This window comes from Magallana gigas, chromosome 4 (genome assembly GCF_963853765.1).
Source record: "Magallana gigas chromosome 4, xbMagGiga1.1, whole genome shotgun sequence".
Classification (NCBI taxonomy): domain Eukaryota; kingdom Metazoa; phylum Mollusca; class Bivalvia; order Ostreida; family Ostreidae; genus Magallana; species Magallana gigas.
The window spans coordinates 35,132,981-35,153,905 of record NC_088856.1 but is presented as its reverse complement, the minus strand read 5'-3'; the positions used below and the strand labels follow the sequence as shown (position 1 = coordinate 35,153,905).

General features: G+C 34.7%; 1 protein-coding gene and 2 long non-coding RNA genes across 3 annotated transcripts in view; 1 reads left to right on the top strand and 2 right to left on the bottom strand.

The window, feature by feature from the left end:
- The window catches only part of LOC105321422 (sodium- and chloride-dependent neutral and basic amino acid transporter B(0+)), a 33,585-nt gene extending 15,517 nt beyond the window's left edge, over positions 1-18,068 (bottom strand). The window contains exons 1-7 of the mRNA XM_011419689.4: positions 17,829-18,068; positions 16,401-16,535; positions 15,621-15,930; positions 14,968-15,111; positions 13,929-14,094; positions 13,534-13,666; positions 12,886-13,020 (exon numbers count right to left, since the gene is read on the bottom strand). Of these exons, the coding sequence (XP_011417991.3) occupies positions 12,886-13,020; positions 13,534-13,666; positions 13,929-14,094; positions 14,968-15,111; positions 15,621-15,930; positions 16,401-16,535; positions 17,829-17,849 (1,044 nt within the window). The 5' untranslated portion in view covers positions 17,850-18,068. The remainder of the gene's footprint in view (positions 1-12,885; positions 13,021-13,533; positions 13,667-13,928; positions 14,095-14,967; positions 15,112-15,620; positions 15,931-16,400; positions 16,536-17,828) is intronic.
- On the bottom strand, positions 9,453-12,840 carry LOC117683933 (uncharacterized). Its single transcript, XR_010713150.1, has 2 exons — positions 12,262-12,840; positions 9,453-10,207 (listed from the first exon to the last, which is right to left on the bottom strand). It is a non-coding gene; the product is annotated as an uncharacterized lncRNA (long non-coding RNA).
- LOC117682449 (uncharacterized) lies at positions 14,987-15,872 on the top strand. Its single transcript, XR_004596799.2, has 3 exons — positions 14,987-15,127; positions 15,248-15,378; positions 15,633-15,872. It is a non-coding gene; the product is annotated as an uncharacterized lncRNA (long non-coding RNA).
- Positions 18,069-20,925: the final 2,857 nt, after the last annotated feature.

Genomic DNA, 20,925 nt, shown 5'->3' with positions numbered 1-20,925 from the left:
TCAATCAGAGCCAAAGACCTATTGCCTACCATTGATATTTCATCAATTATGATTATTTTCAGGTTTCTGTATTTGGTACGAAAAGTATTCAATTCATCGCAGTGTAAACTTTGTTGGCTTTGATTAATTTTTTGATGAAAAGCGGACGCTATGGTTGACCCTCCAATGTTATATGCTGCTTTTCCTGTGTACGCACAAAGAAGTATTCTAACATCATCTGGGTTTTCACCTTCAGTTGAACATAGATATCGGTGCAAAAGCTTGATAAAGTGCTCTTATCAAAACAGATTTGCCAACACCAGCACCTCCAGATAAAAAAGAATAAATCGGCTCTTTTTCCGTTTTGACCCAGTGCATTACATGATTGAAAAATTCCCTTTGCTTCACATTCAAACTTTCCACCAATTTTAAATATTCATCCTCTGGCAGTCTCACAGAACTTTCCTCTGTAAATTGTCTTGATGGGATACCAACATCTGCTCCAATATCATATATTCTTTGTTCAACTGGTCTCTCAGGGTTAAACTGGACATACTTTTCTGATTCAAAAGATCCTTCAGCTTCATCTTCTGCCTCTGTTTGCCGAGTATTAGGTGCTAATTCATCAAAAGCATCTGTTAATTCATCATTTGCTATCTGTAATGCTGCATCTAGCATTTCAGCATTAAACTCATATTGCTTGATTTTATGAGCCAAAAAAGACTTTCTAAGACTAAATGAATTTTCAAAAGTGTCAGTTCCAGACAACAGATCAACTGATTCATCTCTCCAGGGCAAAAACAACATTAATCTTTCTCTATAGTAATTTTCAGGGTCTGTTTTTAGATTGAACCGGACATATCTAATCACTCTAGGTACTTTGCGACGTCTGATGATAATGCCATTCTTTAGAGTAACAAGTGTATCACTCTCATTAAAGTCAACATCTGACTCATCATTTTCATCATCATTTATTTCTGTTTGATCGAATGGTTCTTCCCTTTCTTTTGGAAACACTACATCAAGTTGAGATACATAGTCAGCTAAACACCAGTTTTCAAGTTGTTTAGGTCGTTTTGCGTATCTTTTAATAACATTACTGCATTCAACATCTGTAGAATTTGGTGTCAACTTTTCCAATTCAGCATCTGTTTTGATGAGAATTACTCTATCATCAGAGGGACTTGTGTTGATAAAAACAACATCTCTTGATGCTTTTGTTAGAGGCATTTGCAACACTAAATATGCAGCTTCTTGTGCTCCAACTTCCACGCTATTGAGAAAATGGTTTCCAATATGACGCACTTGTCTTTTTATGTCAAGATTTCCTTCTCTAGCTTCTTTTGCAGCTCTGTTCAGTAAATCACTCATTCCTCTTTGAGATTTACTAATATATGAAACAATATACATTGCACAGGCATATGGATCCAAGATAAATTGCATGTCAATGTTTGCTTTCCAAGCATCTAGAACAACACTGTTGTAAGAATTTACTCTCATATCGCATGGCTTTCTTTTAAGAAAAACCTTTGGACCTCTCAATGAACTCCTAATGCATTTGATGTAATCTTCCTCAGATATTTCTAAGACTGAATCTAGGAGTTCCTTGTATGATAAATCACAGCCATTTTTCGACATATCATTCAACTTTTTCTGAATGTTATCGTACATTTTCCTGTACTTGTCAACATCAGCATCTAAAGGTTCCAGAATCATAGACTTTTCTAAAGGAGGTAGTGGAAAGCCAAATCTGCATACTTCTTTTCCTCCCTTTTTGCATGTTTGAGAATGTTTATGTACTTGTAATTCTGTCAAGTCATCATCTTCATTCTTTTCACATTTCAAGTAATGATCAACAAAATCCAAAATCTCTTTTTCATCATTTTCTTGATATTTTGGGGCATTTTCAATCCAGACAACCATATGGACATGGGGTGATCCTCTCTGTTGAAATTCAATTCTATAAAAATAGTCTTTCACTTTGCCGATTGGATGATGGTCACTTTTCAAAACAGAATTCAGGAACACCCGAAACCTATGGTCAAAATATCTGGTGCATGTAATTGGATCTTTCTGTACCATTTTTGATTTTTGAAACCATGACATATTGTGAATTTCTTCATCTGTATATTCCTTTACATTGTTTAAAATGCCCAGTGCTCTGATTAGATCAATCCATCTTGTATCAGCAGCAGACAGAGACATGAACCATGTTGGTAAACCTAACTGTCTGATCATGGCAAATACATCTTTTTTCCGAGTTTCAAGATATGCAGGTGAATTTCGTAACTGTCTAAAGATAAAATAACCCTCATTGTGTCTAACAAGACTATCGACATGTTCAGGATTTTGCACATCGTTTGCTGTGAATGTTTTCCCCTTAGTTTTACATTTTCTCAAAGCTAAATTGCATTTGTCAGTAACTTGCTTCATTTGTATTTTTTTCAACTTAAAAAACAAGTTTGGAACAGACTGTGCTGCACGTCTATCAAAACTTCTCAATTCCCACTTAGCTATGTCTGCATATGAAACACGCAGTTCTCTTTCTTCATCATTTAATCTTTTCCTTCCACAAAAGATTGTAGGAAATGATAAATATTCAGCAGCCTGATCTTGATATAAGCTTAGTGGACGTTGTCCTTCACCAGGGGCAAATGTGTAAACCTGATTCATGTCTCGTGATGCATCATCTAGCAACGTATCACAATTTCCATCTCTACCAATTCCATCTACTTCACAAAATTCATCATTATCAGACTCCAGACAATCAGTATTTTGGTCTCTTCTTGACTGTGTCTGAACTAATTCTTGAACAATTTCGTTTGCCGAGGTTGTGACTTCTTGAAACCAGTTGTCATCAACATTGATGTTTGCGTTCTTGTAGAATTCACTATGGTTCATAAGCCAATGCAGTGCTATCAGTACTTTTGCTGGTCGTACATTTTCATGATAATCGCATTTTTGATACGATAATTTTTTCTTCAATTTTACAGGAATTGTGACATTTTCATCTAATTTTCTAGGTAAGCTATTTATTGTAGGCTGAATATCAACTGGGACATTCACAACATTTCCTCTGGCAGAATATTGTCCACCTCTTGGTAACTCTCTAATTTGCATAAAAGGAATTCTCAAAGACACAAGCCTTTCCTCTAAAGGGAACAAATTTAATTCCATTGGCTTTTGTGGCCATGTCATACCATTAAAAACAGACAACTTTGGAGTTTTGTTTTCTTTTAACGATGAATAGCAAGTATTGCAAATCCACTCCTTATCTTGAACAGAAAGAGTACTAGTCAAGTATTTGTTTTTAATTCTTTCATCCAGTTTTGTGTTCTCCACTTTTAATACACTTTCTTTAAACCACGTTTGCTGACAACTAGAACATACAAAAATGGGACCATGCCTGATCTGCTCATGAAAGTTTTTGATACAGTCATCTATGTCTGCTCCAAACTTGAGCTGTCTTTGTCGTTCATTTGCTTTGTTACAGTATTTAACATCTGTCCTCTTCTTTTGTTTCTGTTCCCTATTATGATTTTTTTCAGTTTCATGATATGAAATGATACATCGTTTAGCTTGCTTTTTCAATCTTTCTTGTTCAAGGACAATCGGGTTCTTTCTCTTCAATTTTCTGGCTTTTGTCTCTCGTTCATTCTCTTTATTTCTTACATTAATGTTTTGTCGTTTATTCCTTCTAGCAATTTTGTCAATCTCTCTTTCATTTTCTTGAATTTGAATGATTTGCCTTTTAATCTTTCTTCCAGCTGTATTTTGTGTTCTTTCCTTCTCTAACACTTCAGGATTTTGTCTTTTCAGTTTCCTTGCAATTTTGTCCATCTCTCTTTCCTTCACCTGAACATCAATACATTGTCGTTTTAATTTTCTTCCTGTTGCATTTCTTGTTCTTTCCTTCTCTAACACTTCAGGATTTTGTCTTTTAACTTTTCTTGCAATTTTGTCCATCTCTCTTTCCTTTTCTTTAACATCAATACATTGTCGTTTTAATTTTCTTGCAATTTTGTCCATCTCTCTTTCCCTCACCTGAACATCAATACATTGTCGTTTTAATTTTCTTCCTGTTGCATTTCTTGTTCTTTCCTTCTCTAACACTTCAGGATTTTGTCTTTTAACTTTTCTTGCAATTTTGTCCATCTCTCTTTCCTTTTCTTTAACATCAATACATTGTCGTTTTAATTTTCTTGCAATTTTGTCCATCTCTCTTTCCCTCACCTGAACATCAATACATTGTCGTTTCAACTTTCTTCCTGTTGCATTTCTTGTTCTTTCCTTCTCTAACACTTCAGGATTTTGTCTTTTAACTTTTCTTGCAATTTTGTCCATCTCTCTTTCCTTTTCTTTAACATCAATACATTGTCGTTTTAATTTTCTTGCAATTTTGTCCATCTCTCTTTCCCTCACCTGAACATCAATACATTGTCGTTTCAACTTTCTTCCTGCTGCATTTCTTGTTCTTTCTTTCTCTGACACTTCAGGATTTTGTCGTTTCAATTTTTTGGCAAGAACATCTTTGCATCTTTCTTCAGTTTTAAATTGTGCGTTCTCTCTCTTTCTTGACATGTATTCTCTCATATAGCGTTTTCTGCATTGCTTCTCACCATTTGTAATAGATGGAGTTTCATCCATTTTGTAGAATTTTTTCTGCAATGGGTCTCTCTCTGGAAAGCTGTGATGCAAAGTACTAATTGAGATTGGTAAGATTTCAAACTGCATAGAAAAATCAATCTGCATGCTGTTGTACATGTTGTACAAAAATGTCACCAAATCATCAAGACCCTTGTTCATTACCAACACAGATTTGCCCTCGCATGCAGACATGCCATCATGGTCATGTGAATGAGAATCAAAGAAATAATATTCAGTGTTTGACATTTTGTATACACCAGAACAAATTGCTCCTATCATAATTAGCAAATATCTAGAAATCTGGAATGCCTCATCTAATGCTTGATGCAATGATTTCACAGGGCTATTTTGATCTCCCGAGACAACTAATCCCCAAATGGTATCAAATTTGTGAATGACGTGATGATTTTCTCCCAAAGTTAAGTTAGTTGGTAATTCATCAAAGTTGAGAAGTTTGTTATGAAAGATTTGTTTTTGCATCAAACTTTTGACCACTGTTGTATACACCTGGTCTCCTGCTATTAAAGTGTCATCTAAAAATTCAGTTGTGAATGAGAATCCTTCATAACATTTGATCAACATAGTAAGCGCATTGCAAGTACATTGACTGCCCCTTGAAAATGATGAAAATCTTGTATCTCCTTGATGAAATGACCCAATCACTAATTTCCTTTGATAAGCCAGGTTATCTTCACGAGGTTGCAAATTATTTTGCATGGCTTTAGTCACAGAGTCATTGTTTGTACGATTTTTTTTCACAATGTTTTGCAAATTCATTTCAGCAGAGTTTTGACACAAAATTGTTTCACAAAGTTCATTGAGCAAATTCATTTCGAGTTCATTGTGCAAATTCATTTCGAGTTCATTGTGCAAATTCATTTCGAGTTCATTGTCCAAATTCATTTGACAAGTTTTTTTATTTTCCTGTTTTTTTTGTAACCTGAGGCCAGGCTCCTCAGGGTCAACATTGGTTTTACTGTTTTTCACGAGGCCAGTCTCCTCAGTCATTTTAATGTCAGAAATTGTTTTACTGTTTTTAACGAGGCCAGTCTCCTCAGTCAAGTCTGGGTCAGAAATTGTTTTACTGTTTTTAACGAGGCCAGTCTCCTCAGTCATGTCAGTCTGTAACTCTTTCCTGTTCATCCTCCAATACTTCCGCCGTGGCATCTACAAAAAATACCCTTATATATAAAGATCATGAAATGTCATGCAAAGACCATTTTTTATTAGAGAGTTTGGACTGTGAAAATAAAATGAACTTAATGTAATTATAATTGGGGTGGTTATAAAGTCTCCCAAACAATCAAGGCTATCGTTGGGGGTGGGGATGACCAACATAGGTCAAACTTTACAGACAAAAAGAGTTAATACTTAAATATTTCTCTTTGTGAAATTTTACGAGGTTCATGAGGGGTCATTCACTGTCTATCAGGTGAGTCGATATGACCTAAGGAACAATAATATACATGGTTTAGGAATGGGGTTTTCAACCGTTTTCAACATATTCGGGCACTTCCTGTTTGAGGGGGGTCAGGACTACCCCCAGGCCCATGACCTACATAGACCATTTGATGCCCCTTAACACAAGGATCAAGAATATATATGGTTTAGGGGTGGAAATCTCTATCGTTTTCAAGATATTTGGGCACTTCCTGTTTGAGGGGGGTCAGGACTACCCCCGAAGCCCATGACCTACATAACATTTGATGCCCCATTACAGAAGGAACAAGAATACATATGATTTAGGGGTGAGAATCTCAACCATTTTCAAGATATTGGGGCACTTCCTGTTCAAAGAGGAGTCAGGACCACCCCCGGGGCCCATGACCTACATATCTTTTGATGCCCTTTTACACAAGGAACAAGAAAATAGATGGTTTAGGGGTGGGGATCTCAACCGTTTTCAAGATATTTAGTCATTTCCTATTTCTGGAGGGTGGGGATGACCCCAGGGTTAACACCTAATAAACCTCATATATTGCCTATAATTCAAATGGTCCCCACCATTATAAACTACTGTTTGTTTACCTGGCATGAACTTCTGTGACTTTTTGTAACCTTACTCACTTGATCGATGAATACACTCGAGTGGGAAAAATGTTGTCACATGATATGTTAAAGAGCTATTTAATGTATTGACAGGCATGTTAGGCCTATAAAAAAATTTTGTGTGTTTACGGTAACACTGATGAAAAAATTGGGTTAGGTAGGTAGGGATATTTTTTAATTTAATCATATTTTTTTCTGCATGAACCCTAAGAATGTTTGTTTGCGTCATATTTAAAAACGGATTTTTTAATAGAAATAATATAAAATTCACAATCGGATAAAAACAGATCTCTAAAAATGGTAGCATAGAGGCATTTTTGTAGGTTAGGTCGGGTTACCCTAAACACACAACTTTTTTTTTAGGCCTTAGTAATTACTCTAGTGTACTAAGGACCACCCATTATTTTCATCTTTATTAAAAAAACAAAAACAAATGGCTACAAACTAAGATGATTTTCCATTGCAATATTTTCTTAAGAACAACGATATTCTAGATATCACAATGAAAATGAGTCAGAACTATAGAAACTGTTTAAAGGACATTGTTTTTGTTTACTCTTTCAAATTACCAGTCTTATAAACTCATCCAAAAAATAACTAGACACTCAGGGCTGACAGCTTGTATAAGTTGTCAGCCCTGTTAAAATTTAAACAGCCTGGAGAAAAAATTTGACATCTGTTTATTTTTTTTATTTGCATGTAAACCATTCAAAAATCTGTTCTCATTTCGTTCCTTCATAAACTTGTCGTTCTGTTATCGTCCACTAATCTCAGCGGAATTTTTGACATACGTCTTTACGGAATTTCTGAGAGTATATATAAACTTAACTGGAACTCTTAAGCATTTTTGAAGGCGTAATGCATGTGGATATGAATTAAAAACATAAACAAGTTCATATGATATAGCTTTCCAAAAATTCAAACATATTTTTTTTTAATTAAAGGGGCATGGTCACGATTTTGGTCAAATTTTATTTTTCTGTTTTTATTATTTGCAATGCTTTAGGAATGCATTTCTAATGATCAAATGAAATTTGGGTGCCGGTAGTTGAGTGTTAAGCAAGATACATGGCTTACAATTCTTCGTCATGTAAACAAAGCTCGTGCCCTGTTTTTGTTTACATAGGTTCAATATATCAGTAAAAATCTTTTTAAAGCTGGTTTGTCTATATTATTATTCATTTTAAGCATAAATAAACAGTTCCTAATGATTGACACATTCATTTTAGGTTTAAAACTGGAATTTTCACTTCAACATTCAAAATGTAAACAAACGCTTTGTTTACATAGCGAAGAATTGTAAGCTCTGTAACTTGGTTATGACTTATCAAATGACACTCAAATTTTGGTTGCCTATTAAAAATGCCTTACTGAAGCATTATAAACATTAAAACCGAAAAAATAATTTTTGACCAAAATCGTGACCATGCCCCTTTAAATGTTGTGAAAGAACTAGGTACATTAATTGCCAAAAATGGACAATATTTTACTAAAAGATAGATATGAATATGTAGCTTCCTTAATCCTAAAATAGAATAGTTTTCATAATTTCAAGTCTTCTTCATTTTTATGTGTGCCGCTGCTCAAATACTGGGCCATTTCATTCATGTTTTATTGAAGTTTCATTTAGCATTGTAATGTATAACAATAAACAATTATCGCATTAATATGACGCACTTCATAATGGAAAAACTACATGTGCAGCTGAATTTCTACAGGAACAAAACTTTAATTCAGATTTGAACCATTTAACCAGAACCAGAAAACTAACATTTTCTGTTGATAGGAAATTAAACAATGTTCAAAGTAAAAAGTTGAAGCGGGCAGTTGATGTAATTCAGCATATTTCTATCCTAACAACCAGCCAAAGTTGTCTGCGATTTGGAAGAGACGTACCAGCCTCAAAGTGTTTTAGCCTCGATGAGATAACCCTATTTTATTCCAAGCATAAATGCAAACTCTACTTCGTCGTCATGATTACATGTCAAGCATAGTCTATGTGAATTAAATGCTTGTAATAACTGTTGTTAATTGACCATAAAAGTAAAGCGATGGAGTGACAAGAATTAGTTTAAAAAATTGAAAACACCGATCCCAGTTTTATAAACAATTGGCTCAAAAAATATCCATGTCCAGTCGGGCGCTCGTACAAACAAATTTGTTCGCCCGTGCCTAAAGTTTTGCATCTCAGGCGGTCGGGTGGACAGTTATTTCAAACACTGAAATTACTATCAAATTTTTTTGTAGATTTCAGATAATTCTTTGGAAAAGAAGGACCCGAGAAAATAGTTATCTGTAACACATCATCTTTAGTAATTTTTTTGCACATTACACATTACAAGTATTTAATGGTTGGTAAGACATTTCTAATGATCAACCAAAATTTCAGCATCAGTCATAGAATCATAAGAAAAATACAGAGCCCACAATCAGGGTTTGACACTAACTTTTTTTACTTTGGTGGACCGCAGATTCACTGGTCAAGAATTTTTGGTGGACCTTCACAAAGTCTGGTGGACCTTTATTAATGTTGGAATTTTTGTTGAATTAATTTACTCCATGCTATTCATGTTTATTAAATGCAATTAATTTGAACATAAACATGTGTAATCTTCTACTTTACTGAATTAATTTCATTTTCCTACATCATCATCATTTCCACTAGTAAGACATATTACATGTATATATAAAAAAATTTTACTGGGTCACAATATTTTGTAGGAAGATCTCTCTTCTCCCCAACAGAAAAATATATAGAAAGAAGTTTGAGAATCAAATCAGGGAGACTCCATTTTATTTATTAAGTTAACAATGATATTCACAAACTAAAAACTTATATTTAAAATTCTATTAAATATCTTGGTACAGACTATACTTAAAATACATGTAAATTGGATTACAATGTAGAAGCATGTCCAGGGCAATAAAAAATCAAACTATTTTTTTTTTTAAATTAAAAGCTTGTCTAATTTGAAATTTGATTTACTTAATCTTTTGTATTTATATATCTAATACAGATAATATCTCATCATTTTGTAAGCTAAGTGACAAATAAAAATCTGTCTCTTTACTTCAGTGTAGTTAGGGGTATAAGACTAACCCAATGACCCATTTACCATGGCTATGTAGAGGATAACCAACTAGTTAAATTATAATTGTTTTACATGTTGTTTTTATTTTGTATTAATAATGGTTTTTTTATTAATCAACTATCATTTTATTGCCAATGAAGTTGATTTACACAATCATAAACTCAGAGAACAGAAAAACTTCAACTTCTTTTGATGAGGAAATTCTGATGAAGTTACTGTGTTCATAAAACTTCATCGATTCATTTTTTGTTGTCAATTTCAATATAAGAATTTGCATTAATAATCTGATTTTCATAATGAAAGTTTAAAACTTTAGTGGACCGACGGTCCACCAGGTCCTGAACTGTTGGTGGACCTTCTCAGTTTTTTAGGAACTCAGGCCGCCTATCTGCCATTAGTGTCGAACCCTGACAATTCTGCTAGGTTCGAGTCACAGACACCTGAAGTTATATTACACCTTTCATAAATAAAAATCGCCCTTCAATCTGCATGTACTGCCTTCGATATGTGACAAAAGACTAAACGGTGGACGGAAGTTGACATTTAATTGCAGCATACTTTGGGTAATCCCCTTCAAATATAGTACTGATATGTCTAACGAACATTCAAAAGGCGTTAATTTTGAATTCCATCAACAGACAAGTTATATTTTGAAATATTGAAACAAAACATACGTAGGAAAATCTCATTTACATACAGGCGTCAACTTCCGTCCACCCTTCAGACACATCACATATCCAAGGCAGTAGATGCAGATTGCAGATTGTTATTAATGACATTTGTAATGTACCATTTTGGTTGAATTGGTTGTAAGCTTAAATGTTGAATGACCGATCGGGAGACAGAAAAGGTCGCAAAGTAATTTTACAGATGAGTCAAGCAGAACTTCCAGCTGATGTGACAGTTTGAAATAAATCCAAGAAGGCCACAATGGGTACCTTGTGTCATTAGATAAAAAGATATTTTTATTATGAAAAAAATATAAAATGTCGGGTGCCTCACCGTGCCTGTGGTTTGAGCAATGTTTTTTGTTCACATAAGTTTAATGAATTCAAGTTAAGATTTTTAAACTTGGTATTTACTATTCAGCATTTAAAATGTAAACAAATAAAAACATGACCTAAGCTCTATGTACTATCAAAGAATTGTAAGCGAAGCTCTATTTCTTGCTCATAACTTGAGTCTTGAGATTCAAATATGGTTAGTAATCAGAAAATTGTAAACAATAAAAACAGAGAAAATCCACGATAACAAAGACGGAGCAAAAATTATTTTTTAAATCATACATACACCTACATATATCCCTTCAGCGAAAACAATGTCTGTTTAGACTGAGTAGACTATAGAAAATGCTAAGCATATTCACGTATTACAATGCATATCAACCACTGCGCAGAGATTTTACCGATTTACCAAATGCATGAATCGTCTTTCACATCTTGTTGATACATCAGATTTTGCTCATTCTGCGCAGGTAAACAATCAGCTGTCTAAATTATCGAAGTTTGTGTTTGATTTAATACGAAAAAAATCCAAAATACAGGCGATTGTTCCCCAAGTTCAAAAGCACAATGAAAATCACGGGCCCTGGAAGTTATTGTAAATATATTGCATGTGCATGTATAAAAAAGTAAGGGTAGGACACTCTTTTAGGGGCGAAATCGGGTTTGACGAAGTCTGGGCGTTCCTCAAACGAAATTTCGCGATAAATCGTTCAAGTATACTTTACTTACGACATATGTATACATTCGTTCCGCTCCAATGCTGTTACGTCGAAGAAAAAGGTGTTTTTATACATCCAAGTGCCTAAGAATTTCGCTAGACTGGTTTACATCCGGTTTAATCGCAAGTGAATCGAAAGATAAGTTCTGATTGGTTAATAATAAAATAAATCTGCTCGTCAATAAGGTGGCGAAACTGATAACAATTTATGGTGAGTATGTATCAAATGTTTGAAAGGAGTTATGCATTTAGATACTGGGTAGTTTGGCCTTTCAACAATGAAATGCGAGAATAATGAAGAAGATTGACAAATATCGATAAGAAATTAAAGAATTTATTTCATTATTGACCAATCAGAACTTACCTTTCAATCACTGCGATTAAACCGGATGTAAACCAGTCTAGCGAAATTCTTAGGCACTTGGATGTATAAAAACACCTTTTTCTTCGACGTAACAGCATTGGAGCGGAACGAATGTATACATATGTCGTAAGTAAAGTATACTTGAACGATTTATCGCGAAATTTCGTTTGAGGAACGCCCAGACTTCGTCAAACCCGATTTCGCCCCAAAAAGAGTGTCCTACCCTTACTTTTTTATACATGCACATGCAATATATTTACAATAACTTCCAGGGCCCGTGATGAAAATGAAACAATCTAAAAACCACCGTCGCGTCACAACTAAAAATATCAACGCATTGAAATATTCAACCTCAGTTTACTTCACACAATAATCGGCACAAATAAATCTTGCAAGTTCAAACATTACCTTTGCGCGTGAACTGTTCCACAACAAACAAATTAATCGGTTTGTCAGAATGGGTCGAAAATGGCCGCTTGAAACAAAGAACCTCGTTTCCGAGATGGAATGTCGTCAAAAAATTTATCTGGTATAACGAACCCGAACTTATAAACAGATTAAATCCCCTTTATTATTTTTCGTTATAAGTTTATAACTCAAATTTGGTACCGAAATAGCTCTTAATTTTTGCAATTTATATTTTCCTTCCCATAAGGATTATTCATGCTAAATTACGTTGAATTTGCCTCAGTAGTTCTTGAGAAGAAGATTTTTTAAAATGCACCCCCCTTTTTTTTTTACAGTTTTGAGGTTTTCTCCGCTTTCAATGAACATTTTTCTTTCATTTCTGCAATTTATATTCATCTTTCCATAAGAATGCTTTGAGCCAAATTTGGTTGAATTTGGTTAAGTGGTTTTAGAGAAGAAGTTCAAAATGTGAAAAGTTTACAGACGGACAGACAGACGGACAGACAGACGGACAGACGGACGGACAGACGGACGAAATGTGATCAGAAAAGCTCACTTGAGCTTTCAGCTCAGGTGAGCTAAAAATTGATCATGCTTATTTAAATGATTGACATTGTCACCTACCCCTGCATCCAGAAGTCTAGAGAAGTCTGGGACTATGTAGAAATATATTCCCTCCCCCGCGTTACTGAGAAATATTCCGTTGAAGAATAAGATGAGGAGGACAACATATGGGAATACTGCAGTGAAATACACAACCTGAAAAAGAGATTGCATTTATAACGTATGGAAAATTAAGCAGTGAAATTTTATACGAGCTGAAATGATATTATAGGAAGCGGAGTGGACCGAAAAACCCTTGGCTAGCGAAGATGTTATCATTGCTGTGCTTCATAATTTTTTATAATTGGAGTTTGATAAAGGGAATTGGAGGGTCCAACCCACATTTTTCAAATGATTTTTTTTGACGGACACGTGCTACAACTATGCCAAGTCAATGGTATTTATGTTACATTAAAAGTTTAAAATTTATCAATTTAAACTTAACTATAACAGTTTAAACTGTTATAGTTAAGTTTAAATTGATAAATTTTAAACTTTTAATGTAACATTTACTCATTGTAATAAAAATTAAAGTAGAATTTCTACATATTTTCCAACAAAAATAACACCAGTCTATTATATGAACAAAAATTTATCGCACATTTTTTTAGGATCGGACATCGTCAAGGTTTTATATATGATACTAAGTAATTCTAAAACCGCTGTTACCTTGCCAGTAGATTTGATGCCTTTGATGAGACACAAGAAGCAGACGATCCACGCGAGCATAAGGCACAAAACCAAATCCCACTTCGGTTGTCCGAAGTCCTCGATTCCGGAACTCTGATCCAGTGCGATCTTCCTTTGAAAATAAAAAAGTCATTAAAAAGATTTTAAAGTATAAATCCCTTAAAGACAGGTACAGTCAAAGTAAAAAAATTCATATAACTCATGCATGCTTGGCTACAGCTACTAGCATGTGGTGACGTTAATTATTTTTTTAATTTCACTATGCTTACAAAAAATAGCTATCATTAAGTGGTACTGTAAAAAATGAACACATTGTTATTTTTATTTCGATATAGAAACGAATAAAAGTTGGGTATCTTATATCATTGTCTTACTCCCAATACTCTTCCGATGCTAGTTTCCGTTTTCGTCCGGTTGCGCTGGTGAACTTTTTCACATCCCAGAGTCCGACAAACGTGTCGCCATTCAAACACGTGCCGTTGTCGTACTTCTGTCCAACTGAGTCTGCGCAGTCTGTCAGTGGTAGCATTGTACTGCAGTCTGTACGAAGGAAAGAACAATTTCATGCACTTTTGTGGTTTTGATGGTTTCGCTTGTAAGCATTCCAAGGAATAGTCCAATCCAAACTTTGCAAAAGTTGTTTGCATAAGGGAGGAAAAAGTTGGTTTTTCCCTTTTGACCTTTGGGTTGACCCCGCAAATTAAAGGGAAACCAAGTATTTGGGCGTCCTGTGGCTGGATGAAATCTTTTGGAATTTGATTTATTCCTTCGATATGTGTGTTACCCCATCTTTGGGGCAATCAAAATACAGAATGGAAACGGATTTTTAATGTCATATGGGGAAGTTATAAACCTTTAAACGACAAAGGCTACTGTGAAAAATCTATGGGTTTTTCCTCAAAGATGGCGGCCAAGGGACATAACTTTTGTGATGTGTGGATTGGTCTATGTTTGGTATAAAATATATTTTGAAAATACTGAGTACAGAAGTCGTTTTAGATGCCGTTTTTCACGTTTTTTAAAACAGCATGTTAACTACAGTGTGATAAAAGAACAATAATGGCGCCAATATCCTGGGAATTGTACCGCCGGAGTCTACTAAACCATTATCATTTTCTACTTCTCCATCCGCAGTCACACGCCCCCGCAGATCGTAACCCCATAAGGCATTACAAAGTCTGAATCATAAATACTTGGTAATGCACAAAAATAAAACGAGAATTTGAACATCTGTTACAATTTATAGACATTTACCGCTAAAAACAATATAATAACAAAATACAGCGGACGAACGTCAGTCCATCTGGTACAGAATAACAACAAATGAAGGTCAAAATACATTCTGTAGGAAACTGAGCTCTATTTTATAAAGAACAGAGAGAGAGAGAGAGAGAGAGAGAGAGAGATTGTTACCCCTGGTGTTCCATGAGTTGTCACACGAGACCCACGGTAGGTCGCTGGTGAAGGAAGCGAAGAAGTAATAGTAGGACCAGGCCAGGATCATGTTGTAATACAGTGACGTCAGAGCAGACACGGCCACCATAGCTATCCCCACACCTACAATCAGAATCAAGTAAGTTCCAAAGTCAGTTCCACTCTTTTCTATCTAATTTAGCTTAAATGGCTATTTACTAGTACATATACATTGTACCTAATCATGATCATGTATACACATTTACTTTTTTTTGTCTAGCGAAAATCCGAATCGAGCTATAGGTATTCAAATGACCGTTGGATCTACATATCCTTCTTTATTTACAAAATGAAGACGCAATTAAACAACCAAAACTGGCGAGAATCCAACAATGAATCCATCAATCCAAAGTATAGAAATATTACTTAGTATGATTAAATTGTTGTTGATATCCAATTAAAGTGTGTGTTTTCTAAAAGTTTGGGTATTTTGTGAACAAAACATTATTTTTTATTAATTTTGGACAATGATTGAGATTTTGCGGTAAACTTCACATTTTGATTGTAAAAAAAGTTTTCCTTTGTACACAATAATTTGATGTCATTTATAATTTTTAGTATTTTGTGCTATATTTGACCTTTATTACATGTACCTTTGAATAAAGGCGCGAATCTCCAACACGTCATGGGACCACTGCTACAGAACTGTCCTAAAGCAGCCTCCATAAAGAACAGAGGCACGCCGACTAATATCATCATCAGAACAAAGGGGATCAGGAAGGCCCCTCCCCCATTACGGTAACACAAATACGGAAACCTCCAGACGTTGCCAAGGCCGACAGCGTATCCTAGCAACGAAAGCAGGAAGTCAAACCTTCCTGTCCAGTTTCCGCGCTCCTCGTTTTCATCTTTCCCAAAAATTTGTTTCCGACTATCTTCAGTTTCCTCCGTTGCTATTGTGACCTATAAATAAATGCAGCATTTACATCGATAGGATGTATGGACACGCGTTATTGAAATTTTAATCAAAAAGTATTAATTTTTGGGACTTCTGATATTATTGGAAGAGTTTTTTTTATATTATCTTTCGTCATAAATGTGTATTGTACATGAATAATGATTTTGTTGTCAATTTCTTAACAATTTGCTATATATACATGTACGTTATACATGCAAATATACTTATTTAAAATTACTAAAAGGTTTACATCAGCCTCATTACAAACTTTACATGTAATGCAAACATTACATATGGATCATCATGATACATCACGCACTTGAAATAGTATCCTTCCTTTACCCTTTAACTATAATCCCCCTACTAATTCCCAACCCTACACTACTATTCACTACCCCTACCCCCTTCCAAAGAGACAGAAAAAGAAGATTTAATGGTTATAAAATGTAGCCATTTTTTCTTTATACCATCTTACCTGTGAGGCGCCGTTGGAGGCACTGGGGCCCTTCCTGTAGACCCCCGGGTCGATGTTGTTAGTCAGGAGGTCGGGGGGTACCGACACACTGGCTGTGTCCCCCGTGATGTCTGACATGCTGGACTCCCATTTCTCCTGGTAACGAGGAAATAAAAATCAGCTTATCAAGTACACATGTACTAATACTCAGATACAAACCAAGATGCCGGACAGTAAATTTATTTAGGAGACAAAATCAACGGTAATCGGTTGTTATAAAGCAAGGTACAGTATATAGAATACATGTCGACAGTAGTACTCAAATATCCCATAACATGACAATCAGTCTGTAATTTATCGACATCACTATGAAAATTAACTCTTATTATGATTTTCGCGATGAAAGTTCTCTCTCTCTCTCTCTCTCTCTCTCTCTCTCTCTCTCTCTCTCTCTCTCTCTCTCTCTGTTTTTTTTTTAGGGTAGGGAGGGGCTCATAATATTCTTGAAAAATCGTGAATTTTACTTGCTGTTGTAATGTTCCAAAATACAAATTTTTGTGAAATCTCTATTAAGATTCATGGTGTCATGAATTTTATTTCCATTATAATACACTAATTACAGCATTGTCCTATGAAAGATACATGTATAATTAAAGAAATTAATCATTTACTGTGAGTATTTGGATTTTTCTTAAATACATGTACAGTTTTTTTTTGTTTTCTTAAACAAAGTACATCTCTAATGAATCTTTGGCCATTTACCTAACAATTTGATTTTTATCCCCATATGTGTAGGTAAAACTGTTTGATGAAGTAATAGAACTTATTTCAATTTTTGATAAATACATGTACTTTTTACATTGTCACTGGTCATGCTTCAAAGTAAATTTTGTTTGACAAAATGTCTCAAATATTTCCACTTTCACATTTACGACCACATGTTCATGCGTAACAGATCAAAGGGAATTTAATGTGTCTATGGTGTTGGGGCCATTTGGGTACTTTTCGGAATTGTTTTTCAATTGAACGTAGGAAGTCATCATTTGACAATATTTTCTAAAATTATCAAATAAAGATATCTCTTGTGAATCTTATAACAAATTTTTGTAAAAATTACATACGTGTAGTGTAAGTATACAACAGTTTAAATAAAAGTTCCACTGTCATTACGGGTACATGTGTTAATCAGAGCGTGACGGCTTTGTTAGACCTCTATCATCCAGACACAAAAACCAATCCATCGATTATTTATTCAAACCTTTTCCATTGAACTAATGAAGCTATTTAAAATCATGGCTTTCTAATTCAAGACTGAGAACCCACAAACTTATGAATTATTTCGTATGGAAAGCGCCTATTTTACAGAAATATACAACACTACAGGAACAGCTGATCAACGCGGAAGCCGATTTCAATATTCCCTCGATTAGTGGTACAATTTTCACATACCTTTCGCTGTAATCCCGGCATTGTTAATCTAAGTCCTAAGGAGATCCTCGCTTAATACATCCCTAATCTACAGGTGTATCAAAACTTCAGTACATTCAAGTGTAAATTTCATTCCCCATTCCGTCCGTGGCGCAACATTTCCTGTTTCTTTATTGGCGAGGACAGCCCCTTTTTTTGGTGCTAGATTGGTATCAGTTACTTTTTGTGTAAAGTTTATACCAGGGCATACCTGTGTGGAGTCACTCAGGTGTGACGGCACAAACAGACGCTTTGATTAGTCATAATTTGATGACGTTTAGTTTAAATGGTTTGTGGCTGACTATTCAAATACCAATATCTACCAATTATGTACAACATATACCGTACCTATTACTACATGTATATAGGTGTGCATGTAAATATTTAATTACATTGAACATTTTATTGATTTTCGTATACGTATTCTATTCTTTAGTCCTTTTTATATCGATGTTTTTATTCTTGTAATTATCGAAATACCTTCGACCATTGCTATTCTGTTTTATCATTTTAAAATCTCTTCTAAAAATATTATCATAAGAGAGGTCATAGTTTGGGTTTGAAATGGGGGGGGGGGGGGGGTAAAATAGATATCCGCAACCAGAGTGACTTTTAATTATTCAAATTAGTTTCGAATTAATTTATGAAATGGCGCGAAAAAAAAATAGAACTCATGTTGTTAAAGAAAAGGAACAACGTTTTAAATTATGCACTTAGAGCAAACGATCGATATAAGGCACGATCAATTGATTTTTGTGATAAAAAAAAATCGATAGTTATCAGTTTCCTGATCGATATATCTGTAGCACATCTGGTAAATAAAATATTGGTTAAATTCTGTCTACTTCGTTCTGGCCAAAACTGGATTCAGCTGGATATTAATCTGGTCGATCATTCAAATTGAGTCTTAGTGGGGGATTAGGGAAATAGATATTCGGATGAGAGTCTTCAGACGGATGGAAAACAACCTAATAAATCACATATAATGTAGCATACATTTTTAACATGTCTGATGATTTTGAAGGATTTACTTTTAGTGTTATAATGTGGTATCTTATCCATTTACAACTTAACATTTATGTACATGTACCCTCCATTCTTGCCTGTTTAAAGACATTTTATAAAAACATTGGAAATTAATTATTTTAACTCCTGTATTATTTGACAAAGCTTAACCGATGAACTTGACTGTACTCAATGCTTACAATCAATATGATTCAACAATTTTAAATTCACTATCTAATTTTAGGTTCCCTCCATCGTGCGATATCTGCTACAGTCACTACGAATGAGAAATCGTAACTGATCAAGAAACCTCTCTATAATTTTAGCGTTAGGTACTTGGTGATGCGAGTCGATACGTGCTTTGATAAGGTACAATGTAAGATCACGACATACACATACTAGAATATACTTTAGGTGATGCGATCTGGCTCGGTCTCATTGTTCGATTAGATACGATAAAATGCGATCTGATGAGATTGTCCAGATAGAATTCCCGATTGGATCTCGATCAGATCCGATCATCACGAGACCCCGACTTGTTACGCTAAAGCCTTGTGTCCGTGCAGATACGTTCATATATTACGTTAAGATACGTTTATCAAAAACCGATATGCTCTGCTACGATGGGGCATGGTATGATGGCGATTCATTTCACGATCAAGATGGAAGGTTGCTCACAATTCAAGCAACAATTTTTTGACAATCAAAAACTTTTTAGATTGCTTGCAATTACTACTGCAACAATTATACTCTACGGTTAAGACCGCGATTTCGATCGCGCCGCGAATTGTGATAGTGGAAATGTGCACCATAATAGCGAGACTGATTGTCGACCTTTATCCCATGGGCCACATTGCTCACCTTAACAACAATTTTGAGAAATATTAAATCATTGGCCCATGCGCAACACCGTTCACCTCAACAATAATGTAAAACAACTATGGACCGCATCGGATTAATGTAAAAAAAATGACTCAAGTGGATTATTAAATCTACCATATCATATAAAAAACATGTGCAGTTATTATAATACAAAAACAATGCTGAATATTGGATTTACAACAAAAACAACTTTATAGATTTCCTAACTAGTACATATATTTAATTTCCATCTCACATATTTTTAAATATTTTTTGATTCCCACCTTTTCGTACCCCTTTTTGACCCCTTATCTAATACAAAGAGAAAATAATGCAGTTAGTAAATAAATTCAAATGTGATTTCAATTCGAAGGTTACGTATCACAACAACAACTATGGTACAATAAACGTCCATTGCTTTTGTTGCTCACTGATCTTGAGTGCAGAAGAACGTTCAGAAAATTAAAAATCCCACCTTCTTTCGAATTGAACGGGGAGTAAAAAAAACATTGATCAAACTTTGCTTTAAAACAAAATGACTGGAAAAGATTTTGTAATAGTCTATTTGTTTATGTACATTGTACGAACATTGTCCATTATTTTGATATATAGCTTTCGAAACTTTCTCTGTCTTATCAACATTTCCTTTATAGATACTACTACCCTTACCTTCAAAACAACCCAATAAATCAACATTTACATAATGATATAATCAGCAGTGCTACATGTACTTTTCTCTCACCCCCTCGCACTTCCTGTAACAAGAGTGATGTCCCCTGCCACACAGTTAGCGTAATAATAATACCAAGACAGCGACATCTGTGATTCAAATTACCTAATAATTTCTCCTGTCTCCTCGTCTCTAGATAATATGAAAATTACCACTCCCACTGTTAGAAGACAGAGACATTTCTCCCTTATTTTTCCCCCATCTCAATCTTTTTATGTTGAGAGTAATTTGCTCGCGTCGCTACATCGAAACTAATGAGTACAGGGGAATTAATGTTCTCTATAAACGAGAAACGAACATCAAGCGTTTTCTTGAACCAGATTAATACTGCGGCGCTAGAAGAAATCAATTCGCGGCACTTCTTTTTAATCTGTTTTGTCTGGTTCCCATGTAATCCGACGGAATATTCTCTGAAAATAGTAGAGTTCGATACTTAATTATGCTGAACTGTATGGTAATTCTAAGCCTTTTGTAATGTAAATA